At 36.2% G+C, this 18,882-nt stretch overlaps 2 protein-coding genes across 6 annotated transcripts; both read left to right on the forward strand.

Moving 5' to 3' along the window:
* Nucleotides 1–1,930: 1,930 nt before the first annotated feature.
* On the forward strand, nucleotides 1,931–6,470 carry LOC104106881 (caffeoylshikimate esterase). 5 transcript variants are annotated; one of them, XM_009615537.2, is made up of 8 exons: nucleotides 2,055–2,297; nucleotides 2,415–2,505; nucleotides 2,725–2,757; nucleotides 4,679–4,825; nucleotides 5,118–5,248; nucleotides 5,390–5,527; nucleotides 5,650–5,748; nucleotides 5,871–6,470. In XM_009615537.2, exons 1-8 carry the CDS (start codon nucleotides 2,277–2,279, stop codon nucleotides 6,264–6,266), a joined length of 1,056 nt encoding a protein of 351 aa, XP_009613832.1. In that variant the 5' UTR covers nucleotides 2,055–2,276; the 3' UTR covers nucleotides 6,267–6,470. The 5 variants fall into 5 exon arrangements, with proteins under 5 accessions (XP_009613858.1, XP_009613832.1, XP_009613852.1 ...); XM_009615563.4 differs by lacking the exons at nucleotides 2,055–2,297; nucleotides 2,415–2,505 and adding an exon at nucleotides 1,931–2,048; XM_009615557.2 differs by lacking the exon at nucleotides 2,415–2,505.
* Nucleotides 6,471–18,197: 11,727 nt separating this feature from the next.
* On the forward strand, nucleotides 18,198–18,524 carry LOC138907249 (uncharacterized). Its single transcript, XM_070197789.1, has one exon. It carries the CDS (start codon nucleotides 18,198–18,200, stop codon nucleotides 18,522–18,524), a length of 327 nt encoding a protein of 108 aa, XP_070053890.1.
* The last annotated feature ends 358 nt before the right edge of the window (nucleotides 18,525–18,882 follow it).

The raw sequence follows: 18,882 nt of genomic DNA on the forward strand, positions 1-18,882 counted from the left end.
CTTCTCATTGAATTTGATCTAAAGCTAACAAAATGAGCTCCTTAATTTCACCATTGTTCTGGGCAGGGTAGGATTAGGAAGCACCGTAATACTTAAATAATTCGGTATTTCGGTATATCAAAATATCGAAACCTCAGTATCGAGAATCATATCGAATCGAATCAAAAAATTGATACTGAAATACAGAATTAATTTGGTCCGATTCGAAATTCGATTTTTCGAATTTGATGCACACCCTAAGTGTGAATAAATATTTTTCCTAGGCCGTATTATTTTCCAAGGGTGGCCGGTGAAGGACAGGGAGAAAATGGCTAAATTAGTTGATGTGGCATATTAAATGGATAAGCAAAAGAATGGGCAATGAATAGATAAAATCAAAAAAATAAACGTTGGGATTCGCGATAAAGATGGGAAAGAGAAATTGGAGGAACATGGACGGATTCGCAAGAGTCTTGAGATCAGATCTACTATATATTTGTGATAGGAATGGGTGTAAACTTCCCCAATTGAAAGTCGTCACCTCATTAATGTCAATATAAGAGGACCCCCTATTATTTCCAAGAACTCTAACCAAAAAAAGAACGAAAGAAATATGCATCCGATACATTCATAAAGTATTAAAAGAATTTACTTACAAAAAAAATAAAAAAATTTGAAGTGTCATTACATTTTTTGGGGTTAATTTCATTGCACATTTATTTTTGCATGATACCCATGGATTTATTTAATATATATGTTTCTAACTACTCAAGTTACTGCTTGGATACAATGTAATTTTTGTAAGCTGCACACCGCCTAAAGTTGAATAGCTCAACTCACAAGTTATTTTTGGAAAGGTTAGGTATTATGTCTCCCTTTATTATATTTTCACTTTTTAAAATTTGATTAGGGCCATGGCCTAAACTCCTACACCATAATAGTGGCCTTTCTCCAAGTATGAACTCCTCGCTAGAGGAAGCCAAGAAAGTCCTTCTACTATTTACTCCATCTTAATTTATGGTCCGTTTGACTTAATACTAAATTTAATAAAAAAATGAACTCTTTTGTAACTTATAATCTAAAACAATTCTTAAATATTTCTGCGGCTATAATCATTTTGTTAAGGACATAATGAGAATTTTTAATGAGAGATTATTTCTACATATAAAAGGTGACCTTTTTTGGGAGAGACCAAAAACAAAAATAGTGTTACCTAAGTTGAAATGAAAAGAACAGTGAAGCATGTCAATAAATAGTTGACTTATGGTTGGATGGTTGAAATATCTCTCTCCTTAACTAATGAGTTTAGGTTTAAGTTGTGGGAACGGAGTAAGTTTGGGCAGAGGCGGATCCATGTGTTATATTGACGAGGGGTCACCGGATTCCGTAAGTTTCGGTAGAAATCTTGTATATGTAAATGTATATATCTTGAAATATGTTAATTAAAAGCACTTGGCACCTCTAAACACTAAAAGCTTTTAGGAGGCACTGGTTGAGCAGAATACATTGCCACCATTACATAAAAATCCTGGGTCCGCCTCTGTGTTTGGGTTAGAGCGCTTTACAACCTTATAAGTCTATTGTGCGCAAATCATATTAGTCGGATCACTGAATGATGAATATCAAATTGTTAAACAAAAAAATAATACTATCTACACTATACTTGAAAAAATACATATGCTTACAAAGTGTTTGTACAAAAACAAACAATTTACACTAATAAGAGTTACAAATTAAGTAAGAATACACGTGAATATGTGATTATATGATAAAACTTTATATCAATACATATGTATTCTATTAATTGATTGGGTCCAAACTCCAAATGCAATTTAGATTTTTTTTTTCCTATGTGTATTCAGTATTTTATTTCCTAATATTTCAGTGGTGATCAAAATCTAAAATTATGGGAAAGAGCAAAAGGATGGGCTTAACCAGTCACCCACGTTACCTCACAAATTTGTAAGCTTCCCTTTATCAACCAAACCAAATACTATCAAAAAAATCAAAAGTTTAATCATTTCACTCACCTCATCCTATCCCTCTCTGTATATATTCCAACTTCTCAGGTATACTTTATGCCCTCTTGCTTTTGATTATACTCCAGCTTTTATCATATCAAGAATCGCTTTGATCCCTCCTTCTTCTCTGTTTGTTCCTTTCCCTTTTTTTCCTCTGCATCTACAACTACATAAGCTGCACCATTATACACAGATCTGTCACTTACCAAATTATGTCACTTGAATGCTGAGTCACATTTTCTGAGTTGGGGTTTGGTCTTTTTTCTTGAATAGACGATGGGTGTTGAATATCACGAGGTGGGTTTTTCTCAATAGCATGCATATTTTTTTCTTAACTTTTCTATATGGGGTTTCTCTTAATCAAATATATCGCCACCTCTAATAAAGATTACGGCTTTATATCATTGGCATTAGGAATATATAAGGAATTCAAGAGGTGTTCAGCTTTTTACTTGTAGATGGTTGCCCTTTTCTTCTCCAAAGGCCCTTGTTTTCCTTTGCCATGGTCTGTTTCTCTTTCACCTATCTTTTCACTTTTTTTTCTTTATGCGGCCACGTGACAATGAGTTCAGTGGTTCAAGCCGTGAAAACAGCCTCCGGCAGAAATGCAGGTTAAGGTTGCGTATAATATATTCTTGTGGTCCGATCTTTTCTCAAAGTGCACCGGGCTGCCTTTGTTCCTTTGGTTGAAAATTAATCTAATAATTGGTAAACGATGTTGCAGGCTATGGCATGGAGTGCAGTGGATTCATGAGAGGTAATAAATGTTTCCTCATTTAATCTGTTTTCACTTTCATGGCCAATTTTCTATAGAAATAGAAGTCGTTTTTTAAATGTATGAAAAGTGCCAATTAATGCATGTCATTACGTCTTTCCTCCCACCTCCCGTGCCTCTCTGAATAGTCTCATTCAAGATATGGTTTTACTTTTACCTCTTTTTTACTTCCCTATTGAGTTTTGCCATAGGGTAACAGTACAAAAGGTACCCACTTTTTTTATATTTTTGGGGTCCATTTTCTATTTTAGTACAGTAAGATATGGTCCATTTCCTGCTACACTTGTTATTGTTTTGACTTCACAGGTGACCTACCATACCTGTGAAATTTATGGAGTACCTCCTATCTTATCATTCTTTTCTTAATCTTTTCTTTTTATATACTCACAAACTGTTGGTGCCCATATCTCATCATTCACATTTTTATAGAGAACTTCTAGTAAGTTAAATTATTTTATTTTAATTTTATATCATATTCTGATTAAGATGATCTTAGATAGAACGACACCGAGGCCAACCTCAACTGCGCTTGGGACTATAAGGATCCATATGGCCCACCTCAATTGCGCTTGGGATTGAGGCGTAGTTATTGTTTGACTATATCTTGGCATTATGGTCATATGGGTGTGGTCAGGGGCAGGGCTAGCCCTTCGGCTACGGGTTCGGTCAAACCCAGGAGCTTTGACAAATCCTATATTTGTCTTAAGAAATTCACTGAATATGCATAAATTATTAATTTAGAACCCGATAACTTGAACTAGAATCCTGAACCCATAAGTTTCAAATCATGTCTCGGCTCCTAGGTGTGGTATATCATATACAAGATTATCTCTTTTGAGGGCACAATTATTGGTGATATAAAGTAGTGCAAATGCAAGGAGCTAGTAGTTAAAGATGCAATAAAGAATGGGCCTCAAATTGATGATATCACAGTGAGAACTCATCTAGCACTATTATTCCACTCAGACTCAAGGTATTATAGATTTGTTGAAAATCAGCAATTCTCACCCTTAAATAACATCCTTTTATTGTTGCCTGCAGACTGATTGGTCTGTTTCCTTTCCCTTCTTGGTAGTTGGATAACTAACACCTATCTTGGAAATTAATTGTTTTGTCTGGTTAAAATAAGGATAAATAAAGGCTTGTTGATAGATTGGCTGACTATTGAGAAACCATTAAATTTAGAAGTCCAATCTTGGTAGTTTGATTGGTTGATTAGGTTAGCAAATAAGTTGGGATCTCAACAGAGAGATTGCTTCACGCACCAAAACTTGTGGGACACTTGGAATTCAGATAGTCAAACAAATAATAAAATTCTAGAACATAACATAGGTTTTAATAGTAGGATCTATGATAGAATACATCTGAAATCATCAAAAAATCATCTAACTTAAGACTTTGACTGTTCAAAAGAATAAGTAAATGATAAAAAAACTAAATATATTTGCTTGACCTGTTCAACTTGACTTCCAGTGAGAAAAGCTTCTGGTTTTGCAATACTTGGACCAGGGCACGTGAGCTGCTGGTCTAACCTCTACCAAGTTTTTTCTGTTGACAAACAATGTGGCATCAAACATTTGGTTTTCACTTCTATTTCTGTTTTTCAAAAAGAATGGTGGGCGGTAGATAGGAACTACCTCATTTGTGATTTACCACATACACATAACTGAATACTATTGTGAATTTACAGTGTTTGACATTGCTCAATGTCTGGTTTTGAGTGGTTCAACTAACTCTCTGAGGAAATTTTTTTGTTAATTGTAATATGAGGAAAATCTCATGCCATTGCTATCTATACCATGCCGATAGCCAATATATTGGCGCTTTTGCTTGTGCACAGTAGAACTGTGAAAACTCATGTTGTAGATCCAAACTGACATAGATATTGTACTATTATGGCTAGGCGTTGGGACAAAGCTTGCGAATCATGGATACGCGGTGTTTGGAATAGATTATGAAGGCCATGGACGGTCAATGGGTTCCCGCTGTTATATCAAAAGGTTTGACAACATTGTCAATGACTGCAGTGACTTTTTCAAGTCCGTTTGTGGTAAGATACCAAATACATGCCTCACAAGCTGTCACAGTGACAAATCATCTGTCTCTGATATGTTAATGCGGAAAAGAACATCTTTAGAATAACATTTTCTTCCTTTTTCCTTTCTCTTGGTAAATTTTTTGGAGTTCTTCCATGTGATCCTCTTTAAAACACTTCAAGACTATTCATTTTTCTTCATTTAAGTCGAATATTTTTCAACATGATATGTATGGTTATAATTGTTAAAGAGCTTCTCTGCTCTTGTTATCCTCTTTACTAAAAGACTTATTATCTTGGACATCAGCGCGGGAGGAGTACAGAGAGAAAACAAGGTTTTTGTATGGGGAGTCGATGGGAGGGGCCGTGGCTCTTTTAATACACAAGAAGGATCCTTCCTTTTGGCATGGTGCTCTTCTGGTTGCACCTATGTGTAAGGTAGGGGCCAATTAAGACTTTTTGTCTAGCACAAGTACTGTATCTTTAGTGCTTGCATTTAGTAGCGACGGACCTTTTAGAAGTCAAAAGGAAAATGAACCGGTTATGGTGTTGCTAATTTACATTGCAAAAATTCACCAGATATCTGAGAAGGTGAAGCCACATCCAATGGTTATAAGCTTACTAACTAAAGTGGAGGATGTCATACCAAGATGGAAGATAGTCCCCACAAAGGATGTCATTGATTCGGCCTTCAAGGACCCTGTTAGAAGGGAAGAGGTGAGGTTTATTATCAAGTTAATATGTGGCATTGGTAGCTTACAAGTATTAATTATATATGATGTTCATTTCTTGTCCTTGATCAAAACTTATGTCCATTTCTTGTCATTTTGCAAGAATAGGTACGCGGAAACAAGTTAATATATCAGGAAAAGCCAAGACTAAAGACAGCTTTGGAAATGCTAAGAACTAGCATGCACCTCGAAGAAAGTTTGCATGAGGTAACTATTACCTCACGCTTCACTTTATTCATGTAAACTATATTTGAGTCATTCTGATAAAAATGAAAACTAAAAGTGTAGTTACAGTACAAAAGTTGAAATTCATTTCCTTGTTTTGACAGGTCACTCTACCATTTTTAGTGTTACATGGGGAAGCAGACATAGTAACTGATCCAGAAGTAAGTAAGGCGTTGTATGAGCAATCGAGTAGTAAGGACAAGACCATAAAACTCTATCCAGGAATGTGGCATGGCTTGACATATGGTGAGCCTGAAGACAACATTGATATCGTATTTTCAGATATCATCTCGTGGCTTGACAAGCGAAATGGAGAGAATAATGATAATGCTACTTTGGTCGAGAAATCAGTTTGTCGAGCTACATCTACTCCATTTGAGATGAACACAATATCGTCACCTGCAATAACAAATGGACAAAAACCACAGAGAACACGTCCACAAGCGAATTATCTGTGTGGGTGGAAAGGGCGTCGGATGCATCATCACTCTGCAATGTAGAAGACTTGGTTGATAGGTATGGGTTGGATCTCTTTGATTTGTTCATTCACGTTATGGTAACATAAATGCTACTATTATTTGTGAGGGATATGGAAAATAACAGGTTTTCCAGAAATTGTATGATGCAAAATCTTGAGTTATTCTTGATCTCCTAATGTTTTAACCAACTTGCTCAATGAAGGTTAATTATACTTGGTACTCTTATTCCTTTTCTGTATCTTCCTTTCCCTTTCGTTTACAAAGAGTTAGCTTTAGCCTACTGCAATTTAAGGAAGTTTTACACTATCAGCTGCCTTCTTTTTTTTTCCTTCTAATTTCTTCCTATTTCTGGTATATACTCGGTGTATAACAAGTGTATAGTCAGCCTATAATATATACACATTTATTATAAACATATTATACAGTGGTTATACACTAAACTAACATTGCATACCCAGTGTATAATGTTTATAAGCATCGTAAGAGGCCTGAAATTTATAAAAGAGAAAAAAGAGGCATTCACTAGCAGCAAACACTTCTGCTTGCAAGTATAAGCCATTAGTTTGCCACTATGAACTGATTTTTTGGGTTTCTTGGTTCTTCGGATTGTGAGAATTCAAGACACGTGCAAGATAATATGAACAAAATCCTAGATATTGAGAGAGCCTAGATAAAAATTTCTGTGGCTAAAAATTGTTAATTGGCATTTGCGGCTAGGCAGATGAAGGAATGATGTGCCGATCGGCCAAAAGTGTAAAGTTCTCTTTTTTGTATTTGGGAATAACCCGGACCCTTCGTGAACGCGGGATGCCTTTTTATGTGCATTTTATTGCTTAATTCAGGTTATTTTTTAACAGTTAAACCGATAACCGATCAGCTAAAACGGATGACCGATAAAACCATACTGATTGTAAATACTGAGCCGAACAGTCCCGTTGACATCTATTTAGGAAGAGTAAGAATGCTCATGCTATTTCTTGAACTTATATCACTTTTTTCTCCTTTGGACAGAATTCTCAAGATTGTGTTTTTATTATAGAATAATGATTGGCGTAACTTATTCCTGAATCATCCAAAATTTGAAGAAAATTTACTCCATCATGTGTTTATTGTTGTATAATAAAAACTATATTTAAATGCATGGTTATATATATATAGCGCTTAGATATACTAGTATTTAATCTAAAACATTTACCAAATTAATGAATGCAAAATTGTATTTTTTTTTCCACTTTAATTTATGATTCTTAAGGTTAAATTAGTGCAATGCAAGAATTCATTTAATTGACATATCATATGCAATCCAATGCCTAGGTAAGTTTATGCATGCACCAAAATTATTTATAGTGGTTGGAGCAACTAGTTGTTGCAATTGTAATTCGAACGTTGTAGCTCTAAGTGATAGTTGCAGCAAATGCAATTGTTGTAGGATAATATTGGGGCTATATCGGTAGTTGTAGCTTTTTTTTTTTGTAATATTGGTAGGTGATGCATTTGGTGGTTGTAGCTTTTGCACGTTAGGCTAATATATTATTTTAAGTGTGAATGAAACTGTCCAATAGCTGCACCAATGATATTGTGCATAAAATATTCAATAATTTGTGTCCGTTAATTGCCTACCAATTGTCCAATTCAAGCATTCATTTGAGCTAATTCATAATATTTCCTTGACAATTCTATTCAATTGTGGCTCCTTTGAGTGAAGGAAGCATGTATATATACTGGTTGCCAACACCGAGCCATTCAATAATTTTCCTCCTAAGATCCAACAAGACAGCCTTTAGTTATCCAAGGATTTGCTCTCCTACTAGTTTTTAGGCACGTCCGTTGCGCGTGTAATCCATATTGATTAGTATAAAAATAAAAAATTATATAATTTAAAGAATATTTGAGTTAGAAAAATAAAATTAAAAATAAAAGTTTAAATTATTAAAAAAATTATAAATATGATCCTATTTAGCTCACTCAAACGATAATTGAATAGGAAAAATTATAAAATTAAAGACGCAAAATAAATTTTGCATTCGACTTCCAACCGAGTCCGAGAGTGAGGAAGTATTAGATTTAATTTCTTAGTCCACGCCCTCATTCTGAGCAACGAAGAGGGACCAAAATTGCCCAATTCGCATTCCTAATGCTTTATTTTAGGGAGGCGCACAATGATTTTGATAAACCAAAATAAAAAGATAAAATATTTTAAAACTTTTACTGGTAATATAATCATTCATAAAGACATGTATTTTTTAGGAGTTCAAGTTATCGTACTTCGAAATGATCCTCTCAATTTATTGAGAAACTTTCAGTATTATATCTTGAAAAAGTTAATGGATCAATCAATGTAAATAGATAACTCGTGATGCACTGCAGAAATTAGACTTGCATCTCAAAACACGGAACTCATTTTTATCTTTTGTAGAATAGTATGGATTGTTTACAAATAGTTAAATCTCTTGCAATTCACTAGAGAAATATATTTTTGAGTACTTGACGTTCCTGCTTAGCGTTGGAGCTAAATGCTTTGGCTCGTCTTTTGCTCAATGTTTCTGTAGAAGTAGGGAAACAAAATTAGGAAAAATAATATCACATAATTTCAAATTAAAATTTGAAAATAGAAATAACAGGAAGAGAAGAAAAGAGTGAGAAATTTCTATCAAAACTTGAACCGAAAATTATCTTGAATGAATGGAATTTAGAAAGAAAATGAGAAACGTAGTGCAAAGGAGTAAGTTGGTGAACGAAATTAGGCAAACAAAATATTCAAAGCAACTCCTCAAATTCTCTAAATATTTAATAGCAATTAAGAGAACATTATAATGTAATTATGTTGCTAATATGCTTTTTCTGTAAACAGGTTATGGAATTGTAAAAGCTAGCTCTTAAATGGGATACATGCATAGAAGGTTAGAAGAAATTAATTTTTGACAAACGAAAGCTAACCAATAAACCAAGAAATGATATAAATGATTCTTATTAGCTCATTATTTAGCAACAAAAACAAATAGAAAATACAAGGGAATTAACGTTTAAACTTTATGGTTTACAAAATAAACAGCAAATTAATGTGTTGTTATAATTCATCATTTAATAGGATTCCCAATTAACCACATTCATGTAACTGTACTATTATTTAACATTTAATAGGAGGATTTTTTTTAATGGTGAAGGTCAAAGGGTTGTCTTTATTTCAATTTAAATATTTTCTTTTTATTAATTTCTTAGAATGTTTCTTTACATCTTTGTACAAATTTATATCTAAAATAATATTATGTTGAAGGGTATTACAGTCATTCACCTTTACAAGATTATTTCGGTCTTTTAAGTTATAGTTTGGGTCTTCATACTTATAATATAGTATGATTATTACCCTGTGTCCCCTTAAAAATTGAAGGAAAAGTCATACATTTGGTCGTTCAGCAAATTATACACTAATTATATATATACTATTCCCTCTATTTCATTTTGTTTGAACTTTTTCGGAGTATGAGAGTCAAATTATCTAATTTTTTAGCGTGAATTCAAATATAGATTTTATAAATTTTTTAAAATAAAATTTGCATATTTAGAAACTATATAAAAAAATACCATGAGTCATAGTAATTAACTGAATTAGCATCCCATTAAAATAATAAACTAAAAATAAACCTAACTTTTTATATTTTACTAATATTGTAAGCGCGTAATTTTTGACTCACTCATTTTGGAGTAGTTTAGTATTTCTAGTATTTTTTTAAAAATATTTATTCGAATTATTCTAATGTGGTTATAGTCTGTTCTTACTTTTAATTTTATATTACAATTAAAAACACAAAAATAGTTTTACTTTGCCTTATTTTATATTTAAACTAAGATCATTAATATTCTTGTAGTAATACTATTTTAGTTTACTATGGTTTTAACTAATGTTTATCTATTTTTATAATTTTTAATAAAAGACCAAAACTAGTGTTATGTTATAATATAGTTTCATTTAAATTGGTTAAGATTTGATTTTTGCATTTTTTATAATATATTTTATTAGAACAATTAGCGTTTTGGGCTAGAATTTTCGGATTTATCAAAACCCAAGTATATTTAGCCCAATTTTGAGCAATGATAGCCCAAAACTCAGCAACCCAAGAGCCCTAATTTACTAGACCCGCCAACCCGGTCCGCCAACCCGCCCCAAAACCCCTTTTAATCTCAGCCTTTGATCCAATTAAATCCAACGTTCCTCCCACTACCAAATAAAAACCTAATATAACACAAACCCTAACCCTATCTCTATGCTAACCAGCCACACCCCAACCCTTCTGTCGCCCCAACCACCACGCCACCACCCTCAACTCGCCAAATCAGGCGAGTCACTCAACGAGTTACCATGGTCCCCTTCACAAATAACGGATTTCGTACTATCCGAATCTGCCTCATTCCCTCACGCGCTCATCTCATCCGAAATTGATTTGAAGACGAGATTAGGATTAATGGGGAGCGTAGGATTGAGTCTCACTCGATCTACTCCTTCCACTTGTCCTTTACTCGTTTAAAAGATTGAATTTCGGATTTTCCGTAAGGGGAATTTTTCGTTTCTTAGAGCACAAGAATAGAAGGTTCTAGGTTCATGTATTTAAGAGGATTTTTGGGAGACAGAATTAAGAAGAAAAAACGAGGGTTTCAAAGAGGGTTTCTCCTTTCATGATTTTCGGATTTTTTGTTTGGTTTTAATTTTTGAAATTTACAAAACAAAAACACAAAAGATTTCTGATTCCTCATTTTAATTTCGGATTTCTGTTGCAAAAAATGGAGTTCGATTGAATCTAGTTCGTCGCTATTGTTGCTCACCGTTCGAGGTTTCCGGTCGGGTTTTTGCTGTTTTGCTCGGAGGTTTTGTCAAATATTCTGCTCGAGATTTATTCACTGCTCAATTTTGTTCGATTCAGTTACCATAGTTGCTGAAATCCTATTAATCGGAAAGCTAATTTCATGTTTCTTTTCTAATTCTTTCTCTTATTTTATTCTTTGGTGTTGTTAAAATATGATGAGAGCCTAAGATAAGCAATTAGGATTGGTTTGAATTTCTAAAATGGTTAAGCTCGAGTGCTAATAGAAGCAGATTGTTGGATTTGGATTGACGATGAGTCCGGATGAATTCTCAGTGGTATGCGAATCTGCTCTGTTTTTGTTTTTGTGTTCAAATGTCGTACAATCTCGAATCTTCTTGATTCCAACACGCTTGATTGAAGTCGGATTTGGTTTGTGAATGTATGGATTACTGAAATATGTCACGTTACTGCTGAAAAGAGTTCGACTAGTTCCTTTGATGTTTGCAAGGTTTCCATGTTAGTGTTGGTTGATTTGTACTGATATGAGCAGCATATGCATATCTTTAGGCTTCAATGAAGCAAATCCATGCTATTTCCTGGCTGTAGGTCTGTTCTTGCTCGCAGAAATTTGAAAGTCAGACTCATGTTGGTTTGTTGGTTCTATTCTTGTTTGACTGAACATGAAACAAGTGCTGGAAATATTCGTTTTGTTTTCCTAATCGCCTTATTCTCTTGATTACCATATGTCGGCATCTTTAATCAATGCTTTTAACTAATTTGATTTGGTGACTTAGTGTCCAAGCTATGGATGCGTGAAATAATTTGTGGTTGAATTCCTGTGTCGAAGGTTCGGGGAAGATTGTGAATACTAGCCTTTTGATAGAAACTTCATGTGTGTGAATGGTTAATCTTTAATATCTGAAGAGTTTGAGTTTTTGAGCTAGGTACCTTCCGATCAAATGGTTTCTTTCGCAGTGATAATTTTCTAAACTAAATTATATGTGAGATTGATTTAGTCATGAACTTTAACTTTTATTCTTAAGGAATTTGCATCTGCTAATGGTAAAGAAGGGCATTTTCATGGTCATTAATTGAATAGTCATTGTAAAGGGTTCTTACTTCATCAAAGCCTCTATGTTAATTAAGTTTGATATAGAATACTTTTCTACCAATCAGCTTTTCTGATACATAACAGTTATAGTTAGTGAAATTGGAATTCATGGTTTGAGCATGCAAGTGTGTGTTCGAATGCCTAATAGTTGTTGAAGATCCCTGAAAGTATGCGAACATGTGACTCTTTTGAGTCATTTTTCTCATTTTATGACTAGTTAATTTCTTTATGGAAGTTGGACCCTTGTGTCAACGTGAGGATGGAACAAATTTCAAAGTTTGGGGCTTAACGTGAGTTTTAGAATCCAATACAACTGAAAGACTAAGAAAAATGGGATGGATTAACTAGATCTAGATGGCTCTTATCATATTTTAATTCACCATGTCTTTACTTCACGGTCATTTCATATGTTTTTTCTTGTGTAATTTGGATTTCGTTCTCCTTTGCTAGTATGGATGTTTTGTGTGACGTTGGGCGGTGGGGGTTGAAAGACCGATCTCATTAGTGATTAATTTGTTCACATGCTTTAGGACTGGGCTCGGTCTAACAAATGAAATTAATTGTTAAGAACATGAACATGATTTAAAATTTTCTTTTCTTTTGTTTGTTTATTTTGTTATATTGTTCGCTAGAAGCGTGTTTAGGCCGACCATATTTGGGTAGGCAAACCTTTAGAACGTTCGTGTTTTAGTTTCTTTAGAGACGAGAGGTTGTCCCTTTAGTCGATTATATTATTCGGGGAATGCCCGTGGAACTTGTAAATATTTTGGAGGCCATGATGAGCATTGTTGAGGAAGCATAGTATAGGTTAATATAGGATTTTTAATATTTTATTTTTCTTCTCTTTTCATTTTTATTTAGGTAAGACAACCTCGAACCTCTTTTGTGTTTATTTTACTTTTGTGTGTTTTGTCTCAATTAGAATATTCTTTAAAGCCAATTAGATCAAGTACGTAATCGTGACCTTCACGGGACTCGGGGAATGCCTAACACCTTCTCTCCGAGTCAAATGAATCCCCTTATCTAGATTCTCTGGTGCAAACTGGTTTAGAATCAAATATGTTTTTAAGGGAAAATTGCTTTTAAATGGTGACTTGGTACACCGAGATTATATGACAAGTGGCAACTTTGAGAAAATTCTTTTAAACAATCAATTTTGTCACTTTCAAATTGAAAACCCTTTTGAGCTTTTAAACCACTTTTATCTATTTTTAAGAGGATTAGCGAGGTAAAAAAAAAAGTGTGATAAATATTATTAGGTCAGCTATAACTTATCTACTTTATTAGCCAACTCTAACTAATTTGTCCACATGAACGCCTTCTTCTCTCTTTCTTTCCCAACTGTTTTTTATTTTAATTCAACCTTAGTTCAATTCCAATCATTTCAAAATTTCGGAATCAAGCTTGTAAACACAGTTTCAATACTTTTTTACCACACCCAATTGAGTCTAACCAATCATTTCAGTTCTGGATTGTTTCAACCCAAACATCTTCCGACAATGGTGGTCAAATTTTTCTTCAACAAATCATCAATTATGTGTTTGAGTTGCGGTCTTAAGCTAAAAAACTAACACCACAATTAAATTTTGAACAGTAATTTTCCCCAAAAAATTCGTATTTTAGATATGAGTTTTCTATTTCGAACTCTAAAACTTCATCCATGGAGATCAATTCTTCTCTTCAGAGTCCAGACAAAGTTTTGGGCTCTTCATATTTAGAGATTTGACTTCAAAATTCTTCATGTTTTAATTCTCTTCACTTTTCTGGTGTTTTGGTTTGTTTCTGATTTTGTGATTGAAAGGAAAGTGTAACCACCACCGTATACTCAGCGTATAATTAGTGTATAATATATAAATATTAATTATACGATTATACACTGATTATAAAGTTATTATACACATATTTACAATGATTATATGTTAAGCACACACTGCAAATTCAGTGTATAATGCGCAAATAAGCTATACAATATTTAAACATAATGTATATTCATAAAAAAAAAGGATGATAGACAATAGATTTAAACTGAGATTGTTCTTACTTGTGTTGAGAAATTTTTTTGTATAGAAAAACTCCATTGTTAGAAAGGAGGAGAGAGAAATCGAAGAACGGTATCTATATAAGGGTTTTCAATTGACGTGGCTACGCCATTTTAGGGCTATTATACATTAATTTTTAGGGCTAGGGAGAGTTGTAAAAAATAGTGGGCCAGCTATTTAGTTTTTTCCCTAAAAATAAAATTTATAGTTCGTTCTTTCTGAAATGGACAAAGTATTATACTATACTAGATGAGCATGAGCCCAACACGTAATTACAAAAATATTTCCTTACTTGTATTACTTCAATTGTTTTGTAAAACCATTCATATTCATTTAAATAATATATTTAAAAATAAGAACTTCATATGTGTAACGTCCGACATGTCGTTTTACTTGCTAGAACCTCGTTCCCTTAAATAAGACTTCCCGTACTTGCTTTTACTGATTTATGACTTGCGGGGATGGTTGATTCGAAATTTAGAAGAGTTTGAGTTGAAATCGGAACACTTAGTTCCTTAAGGTTGGCTTGAAAGACTAAGTTTGACTTTGGTCAACATTTTTAGTAAATGACCTCGGAATCGGGATTTGACGGTTCCAATAGGTTCGTATGATAATTTCGGACTTGGGCGTATGTTCGGATCGGGTTTTGGGTGACCCGAGAGCGTTTCAGCGCCTAATAGTGAAAGTTGGTTCTTGAAGGTTTTTGAAGTTCTTTAAATTTAGTTTGGAGTAGGTTTTTGCGATATCGAGGTCCGAATGGAATTCCGAGACAGGGAATAGTTCAGTAATGTCATTTAAGACTTGCACGCAAAATTTGGTGTCAATCCGAGTAGTCTAAGTATGATTCGACGCATTCGGAGCGATTTGGAAACTTGAAGTACAAAGTTTGATTCAATTTGGTTTTGGGGTGTGATTCTTGGTTTTGTTGTTGTTTTACACATTTCGAGAGTTCGAGCAAGTCCGTATTATGTTTATAGACTTGTTGGAGTAATTGGACGCGGTCCCGAGGGACTCGGGTGCGTTTCGGACCCCTCAAAGATAAGTTGAAACACACCAGATTTCTGCTTCTGATTTCCTTCTTCGCGAATACGGTCAGACCCTCGCGTTCGCAATGAAGGATTTGAGGTACTGTGGGCTGGGGAGCTTTTTCCCTTCGCGTTCGCGTGCACAGGACCGCGTTCGCGGAGGTTTGGTTCCTCTAGCCTTCGCGTTCGCGTGACCTAGCCCGCGTTCGCGTAGAAGAGGCTAAGCTGGGTGGCAGCTGTTCGTTCTTCGTGTTCGCGAAGAAACCCTCGCGTTCACGTAGGGTAGGCCAAGCGAGCCTATGTGTTCGCGTTACTCCTGTCGCGTTCGCGATGGGTAAAGTTTCCTGGGCCTGGGCCGTTTGCCTTCGCGATCGCGAGGCCTCTTCCGCGATCGCGAAGAAGGCAAACCTGGGCAGAAACTTTTTAAAAAACAGGACTTAGGCTATTTTAGCTCATTTCTTCCATTGTTGGGCGATTCTTGGAGCTCTTAGAGAGGGGATTTCACTTAGCACTTTGAGGTAAGTAATTTACAATGTGAGTTAAATACATAGTTTATGGGTAGATTATACATGTAAATTAGTAAAAATCATGGGTTTAGGTGAGAACCTAGGTTTTTGATATAAAAGAGATTTAACCATGGGATTTGTTATGGAATTTAGTAGAAATCATATATTTATGTTCCTACGGTTATGAGTAACAACTTTCTTTAAAAAAATTTCGAAATCCGAGCATGTGGGCCCGGGGGGGATGAATTTTAGGAATCTTGCAATTTAGGTTGGGTAATCACTTAAATGGTGGAATTATAAGCTTTTGAGCATAGATTGATTAGTTTATGTAATGTTTGACTAGCTTCGAACCGTTTGACGTCAAATTTGGAGGTTTGAGCGCGTTCTTGAATTGGGAAGTAGGCTTTGAGGCGAGGTAAGTCTCCTTTCTAACCTTGTAAGAGGGAATTAATCCCTTGGGTGAATTAAATAAATATTTGTACCTAATTGTAGGAGCTACGTACGTACGAGGTGGCGAGAGTTCGTACGTAGCTACTATTACGCTATTGTCCAGGTAGATTAGGACCCGTATCATGCTGTACTTGGAATGTTTGTGCCCTTACTTGCTAATATAATCGCTTAGTCATGATAGAAATTGATAAAAGAATTGTATAAGGTTAAATTCACTTACTTGAAGGTTTGTATGATATACTTGACTGTAAATGAAAAACTTGTGTTTTCTTGAAAATAATTATTTTTTGTGGATCGGGCCGAGCATCTCGGTAGTAAGTAGATGCATCTATGGTTCGCGCCGTTCAACCCTCTGACAATGCACAATTTAAATATTTTGTTGGATCGGGCCGTACGGCTTCGACATAATTGTGCATGTTAATTATTTGGAGCTCTCCTTGATTTATACTGCTTAAATGCCTTGAAATGTAAGTGGTTAAATGATATGACCAAAATTGAATTTTTAAATTTATGTAGAAGTACTTATCTCTTCCTGTTAATGAACTGTCAGAATTATTCATGATATCTATACTTAGCATAACACTTTAATTACATTATTATTGGCCCTAGTAAGTGTCCAGCCGACCCTTCGTTACTACTTCTTCGAGATTAGGCAGGATACTTACTGGGTACATATTGTTTATGTACTCATACTACGCTTTTGTACTTAATTGTACAGGATCTGAGGCTGGTGCATCTAGTTACCCGTCCAGCGCGCATACCGTATCTTGGACCGAGACTTCACGGTGAGCTTCCCCTTCTGAGCCGTTCAGCAGCATGCCGGGGTTTCTCTTTTGTTTTTATCTGTCTATTCTATTTCAGACAGTAGGATAGTCATCTTTTGTATATTCTACTAGTTGCCCACACACTTGTGACACCAGATCTTGGTACGTATTAGTAGACTTTGATTTTTGGGTTGTAATTCAATAGTTATAACTGCTTTTAAATGTTTCCGTTTGTTTGCCTTCAAAATCCTTTATTTATCAAATGCTTTAAATGTAAGTAAAGCTAAATGTTGGATTTTCTTAATAAAAAAAATGAAAAATCACTAAGTTGTTCACTGTTGGCTTGTCCAGCAACGGTGTCAGACGCCATCACGGCCTGACATGGAGTTGGGTCGTGACAACATGGTATCAGAGCAATAGGTTCACATGGGTCTCACAAGTTATGGGCAGGCCTAATAGAGTCTTGCGGATCGATGCGGAGACGTCCGTACTTATCTTCGAGAGGCTATGGGGTGTTAGGAAAACTACTCATTATTCGTCTCCTATCGTGCAATTGATGGTATACTAAATTTCCCTCTTATATTCTCTCACAGATGGTGAGGACGCGTACGGTGGACGTTCCAAACCCGGGAGGAGCTGCTCTCCCCGTTGCTAGAGGCCGAGGCAGAGGTTGAGGGAGGGCACCGGCCCGAGGTAGGGGACGAGGGCATCCCAAAGCTGCCCCGGTATCACCACCAGTGGATCCAGTGGAGGATCCCATTATTGAAGAGCAGGACGAGGTGCCTGCCGCAGAGCCAGCCACGATAGATTTCATGACAGCACCAGGCTTTCAGGCTGTCATGGGCCGTATGATGCGGTTCATTGACACCATGACTTGGGCTGGTTTATTTCCAGCGGACCCAGCCACATCTCAGGCAGGAGGGGGAGCACAGACCCCTACTTCTCAGCATCCTGGGTACGCAACTGCAGTATATCAGACTCCGGGTGCACTACCAGTGGACGGAGCCCAACTAGTTGCGGCGGCTGCACCTGAGCCTAGACCGGCTGCAGACGGCGATCCATAGAAGTTATTGGACAGATGGACTAGGTTACACCTTCCTGTCTTCGGAGGCGAGCGTCATGAGGATGCCCAGGATTTCATTGCTAGGTGTAGGGACAAACTGCATAACATGAGGATACTGGAGTTTCATGGAGTTGACTTCACTACTTCCAGGCTGAGGGCAGGGCCCGTAGATGGTGGCAGTCTTATCTTTTTGGCATGCCAGCGGGCTCTCCTCCCGTGACTTGGAGCCAGTTCACACAGCTTTTCCTGGATAGGTATATTCCACCCTCCGAGAGGGAAGAGTTGCGGTATCAGTTTGAGCAGCTTGAGCAGGGTCAGATGTCAGTGACCGACTATGAGGCGAGGTTTTCTGAGTTGTCTCTCCATGCACTTATGATACTTCCTATGGATGTAGAGAGAGTGCGGATGTTTGTTACAGGGCTGCACTCCGTTATTAGGGCCAATATGGCCCGAGAGGTTAAGATAGGGAGTTCTTATCAGCTGGTAGTGGAGATTGCTCGGAGGATTGAGGGCTACCGTTAGAGGGGGAGAGAGCAGATGCAGTAGGACAAAAGGGCCCGTTTCTCTAGAGAGTTTAGAGGTGCCCCGGCTAGGGGAAGAGGACAGTTTGGGAGGGGTTAGCCTAGCAAACCCCCATATTCATCACCACCACCTCCTTGAGGTACTCCAGCGTGCCCCTATTTCAGCGCCATGCCAGAGAGTTCTTACCGCCCACCAGCCCTCCAGGGTTCTTCCAGTGGGTACTCAGGTCACCAAGGTTCTTCCAACTCCTATTTTAGTGCCATGCCGGAGAGTTCATACCGCCCATCGGCTATTCAGGCTTTTTCTAGTGAGTCGACAGGCCATCAGGGTCAGACATCAGGGCAGCAGATCACCGCAC

This window comes from Nicotiana tomentosiformis, chromosome 1, assembly GCF_000390325.3.
Source record: "Nicotiana tomentosiformis chromosome 1, ASM39032v3, whole genome shotgun sequence".
In the NCBI taxonomy this organism is placed as follows: Eukaryota; Viridiplantae; Streptophyta; class Magnoliopsida; order Solanales; family Solanaceae; genus Nicotiana; species Nicotiana tomentosiformis.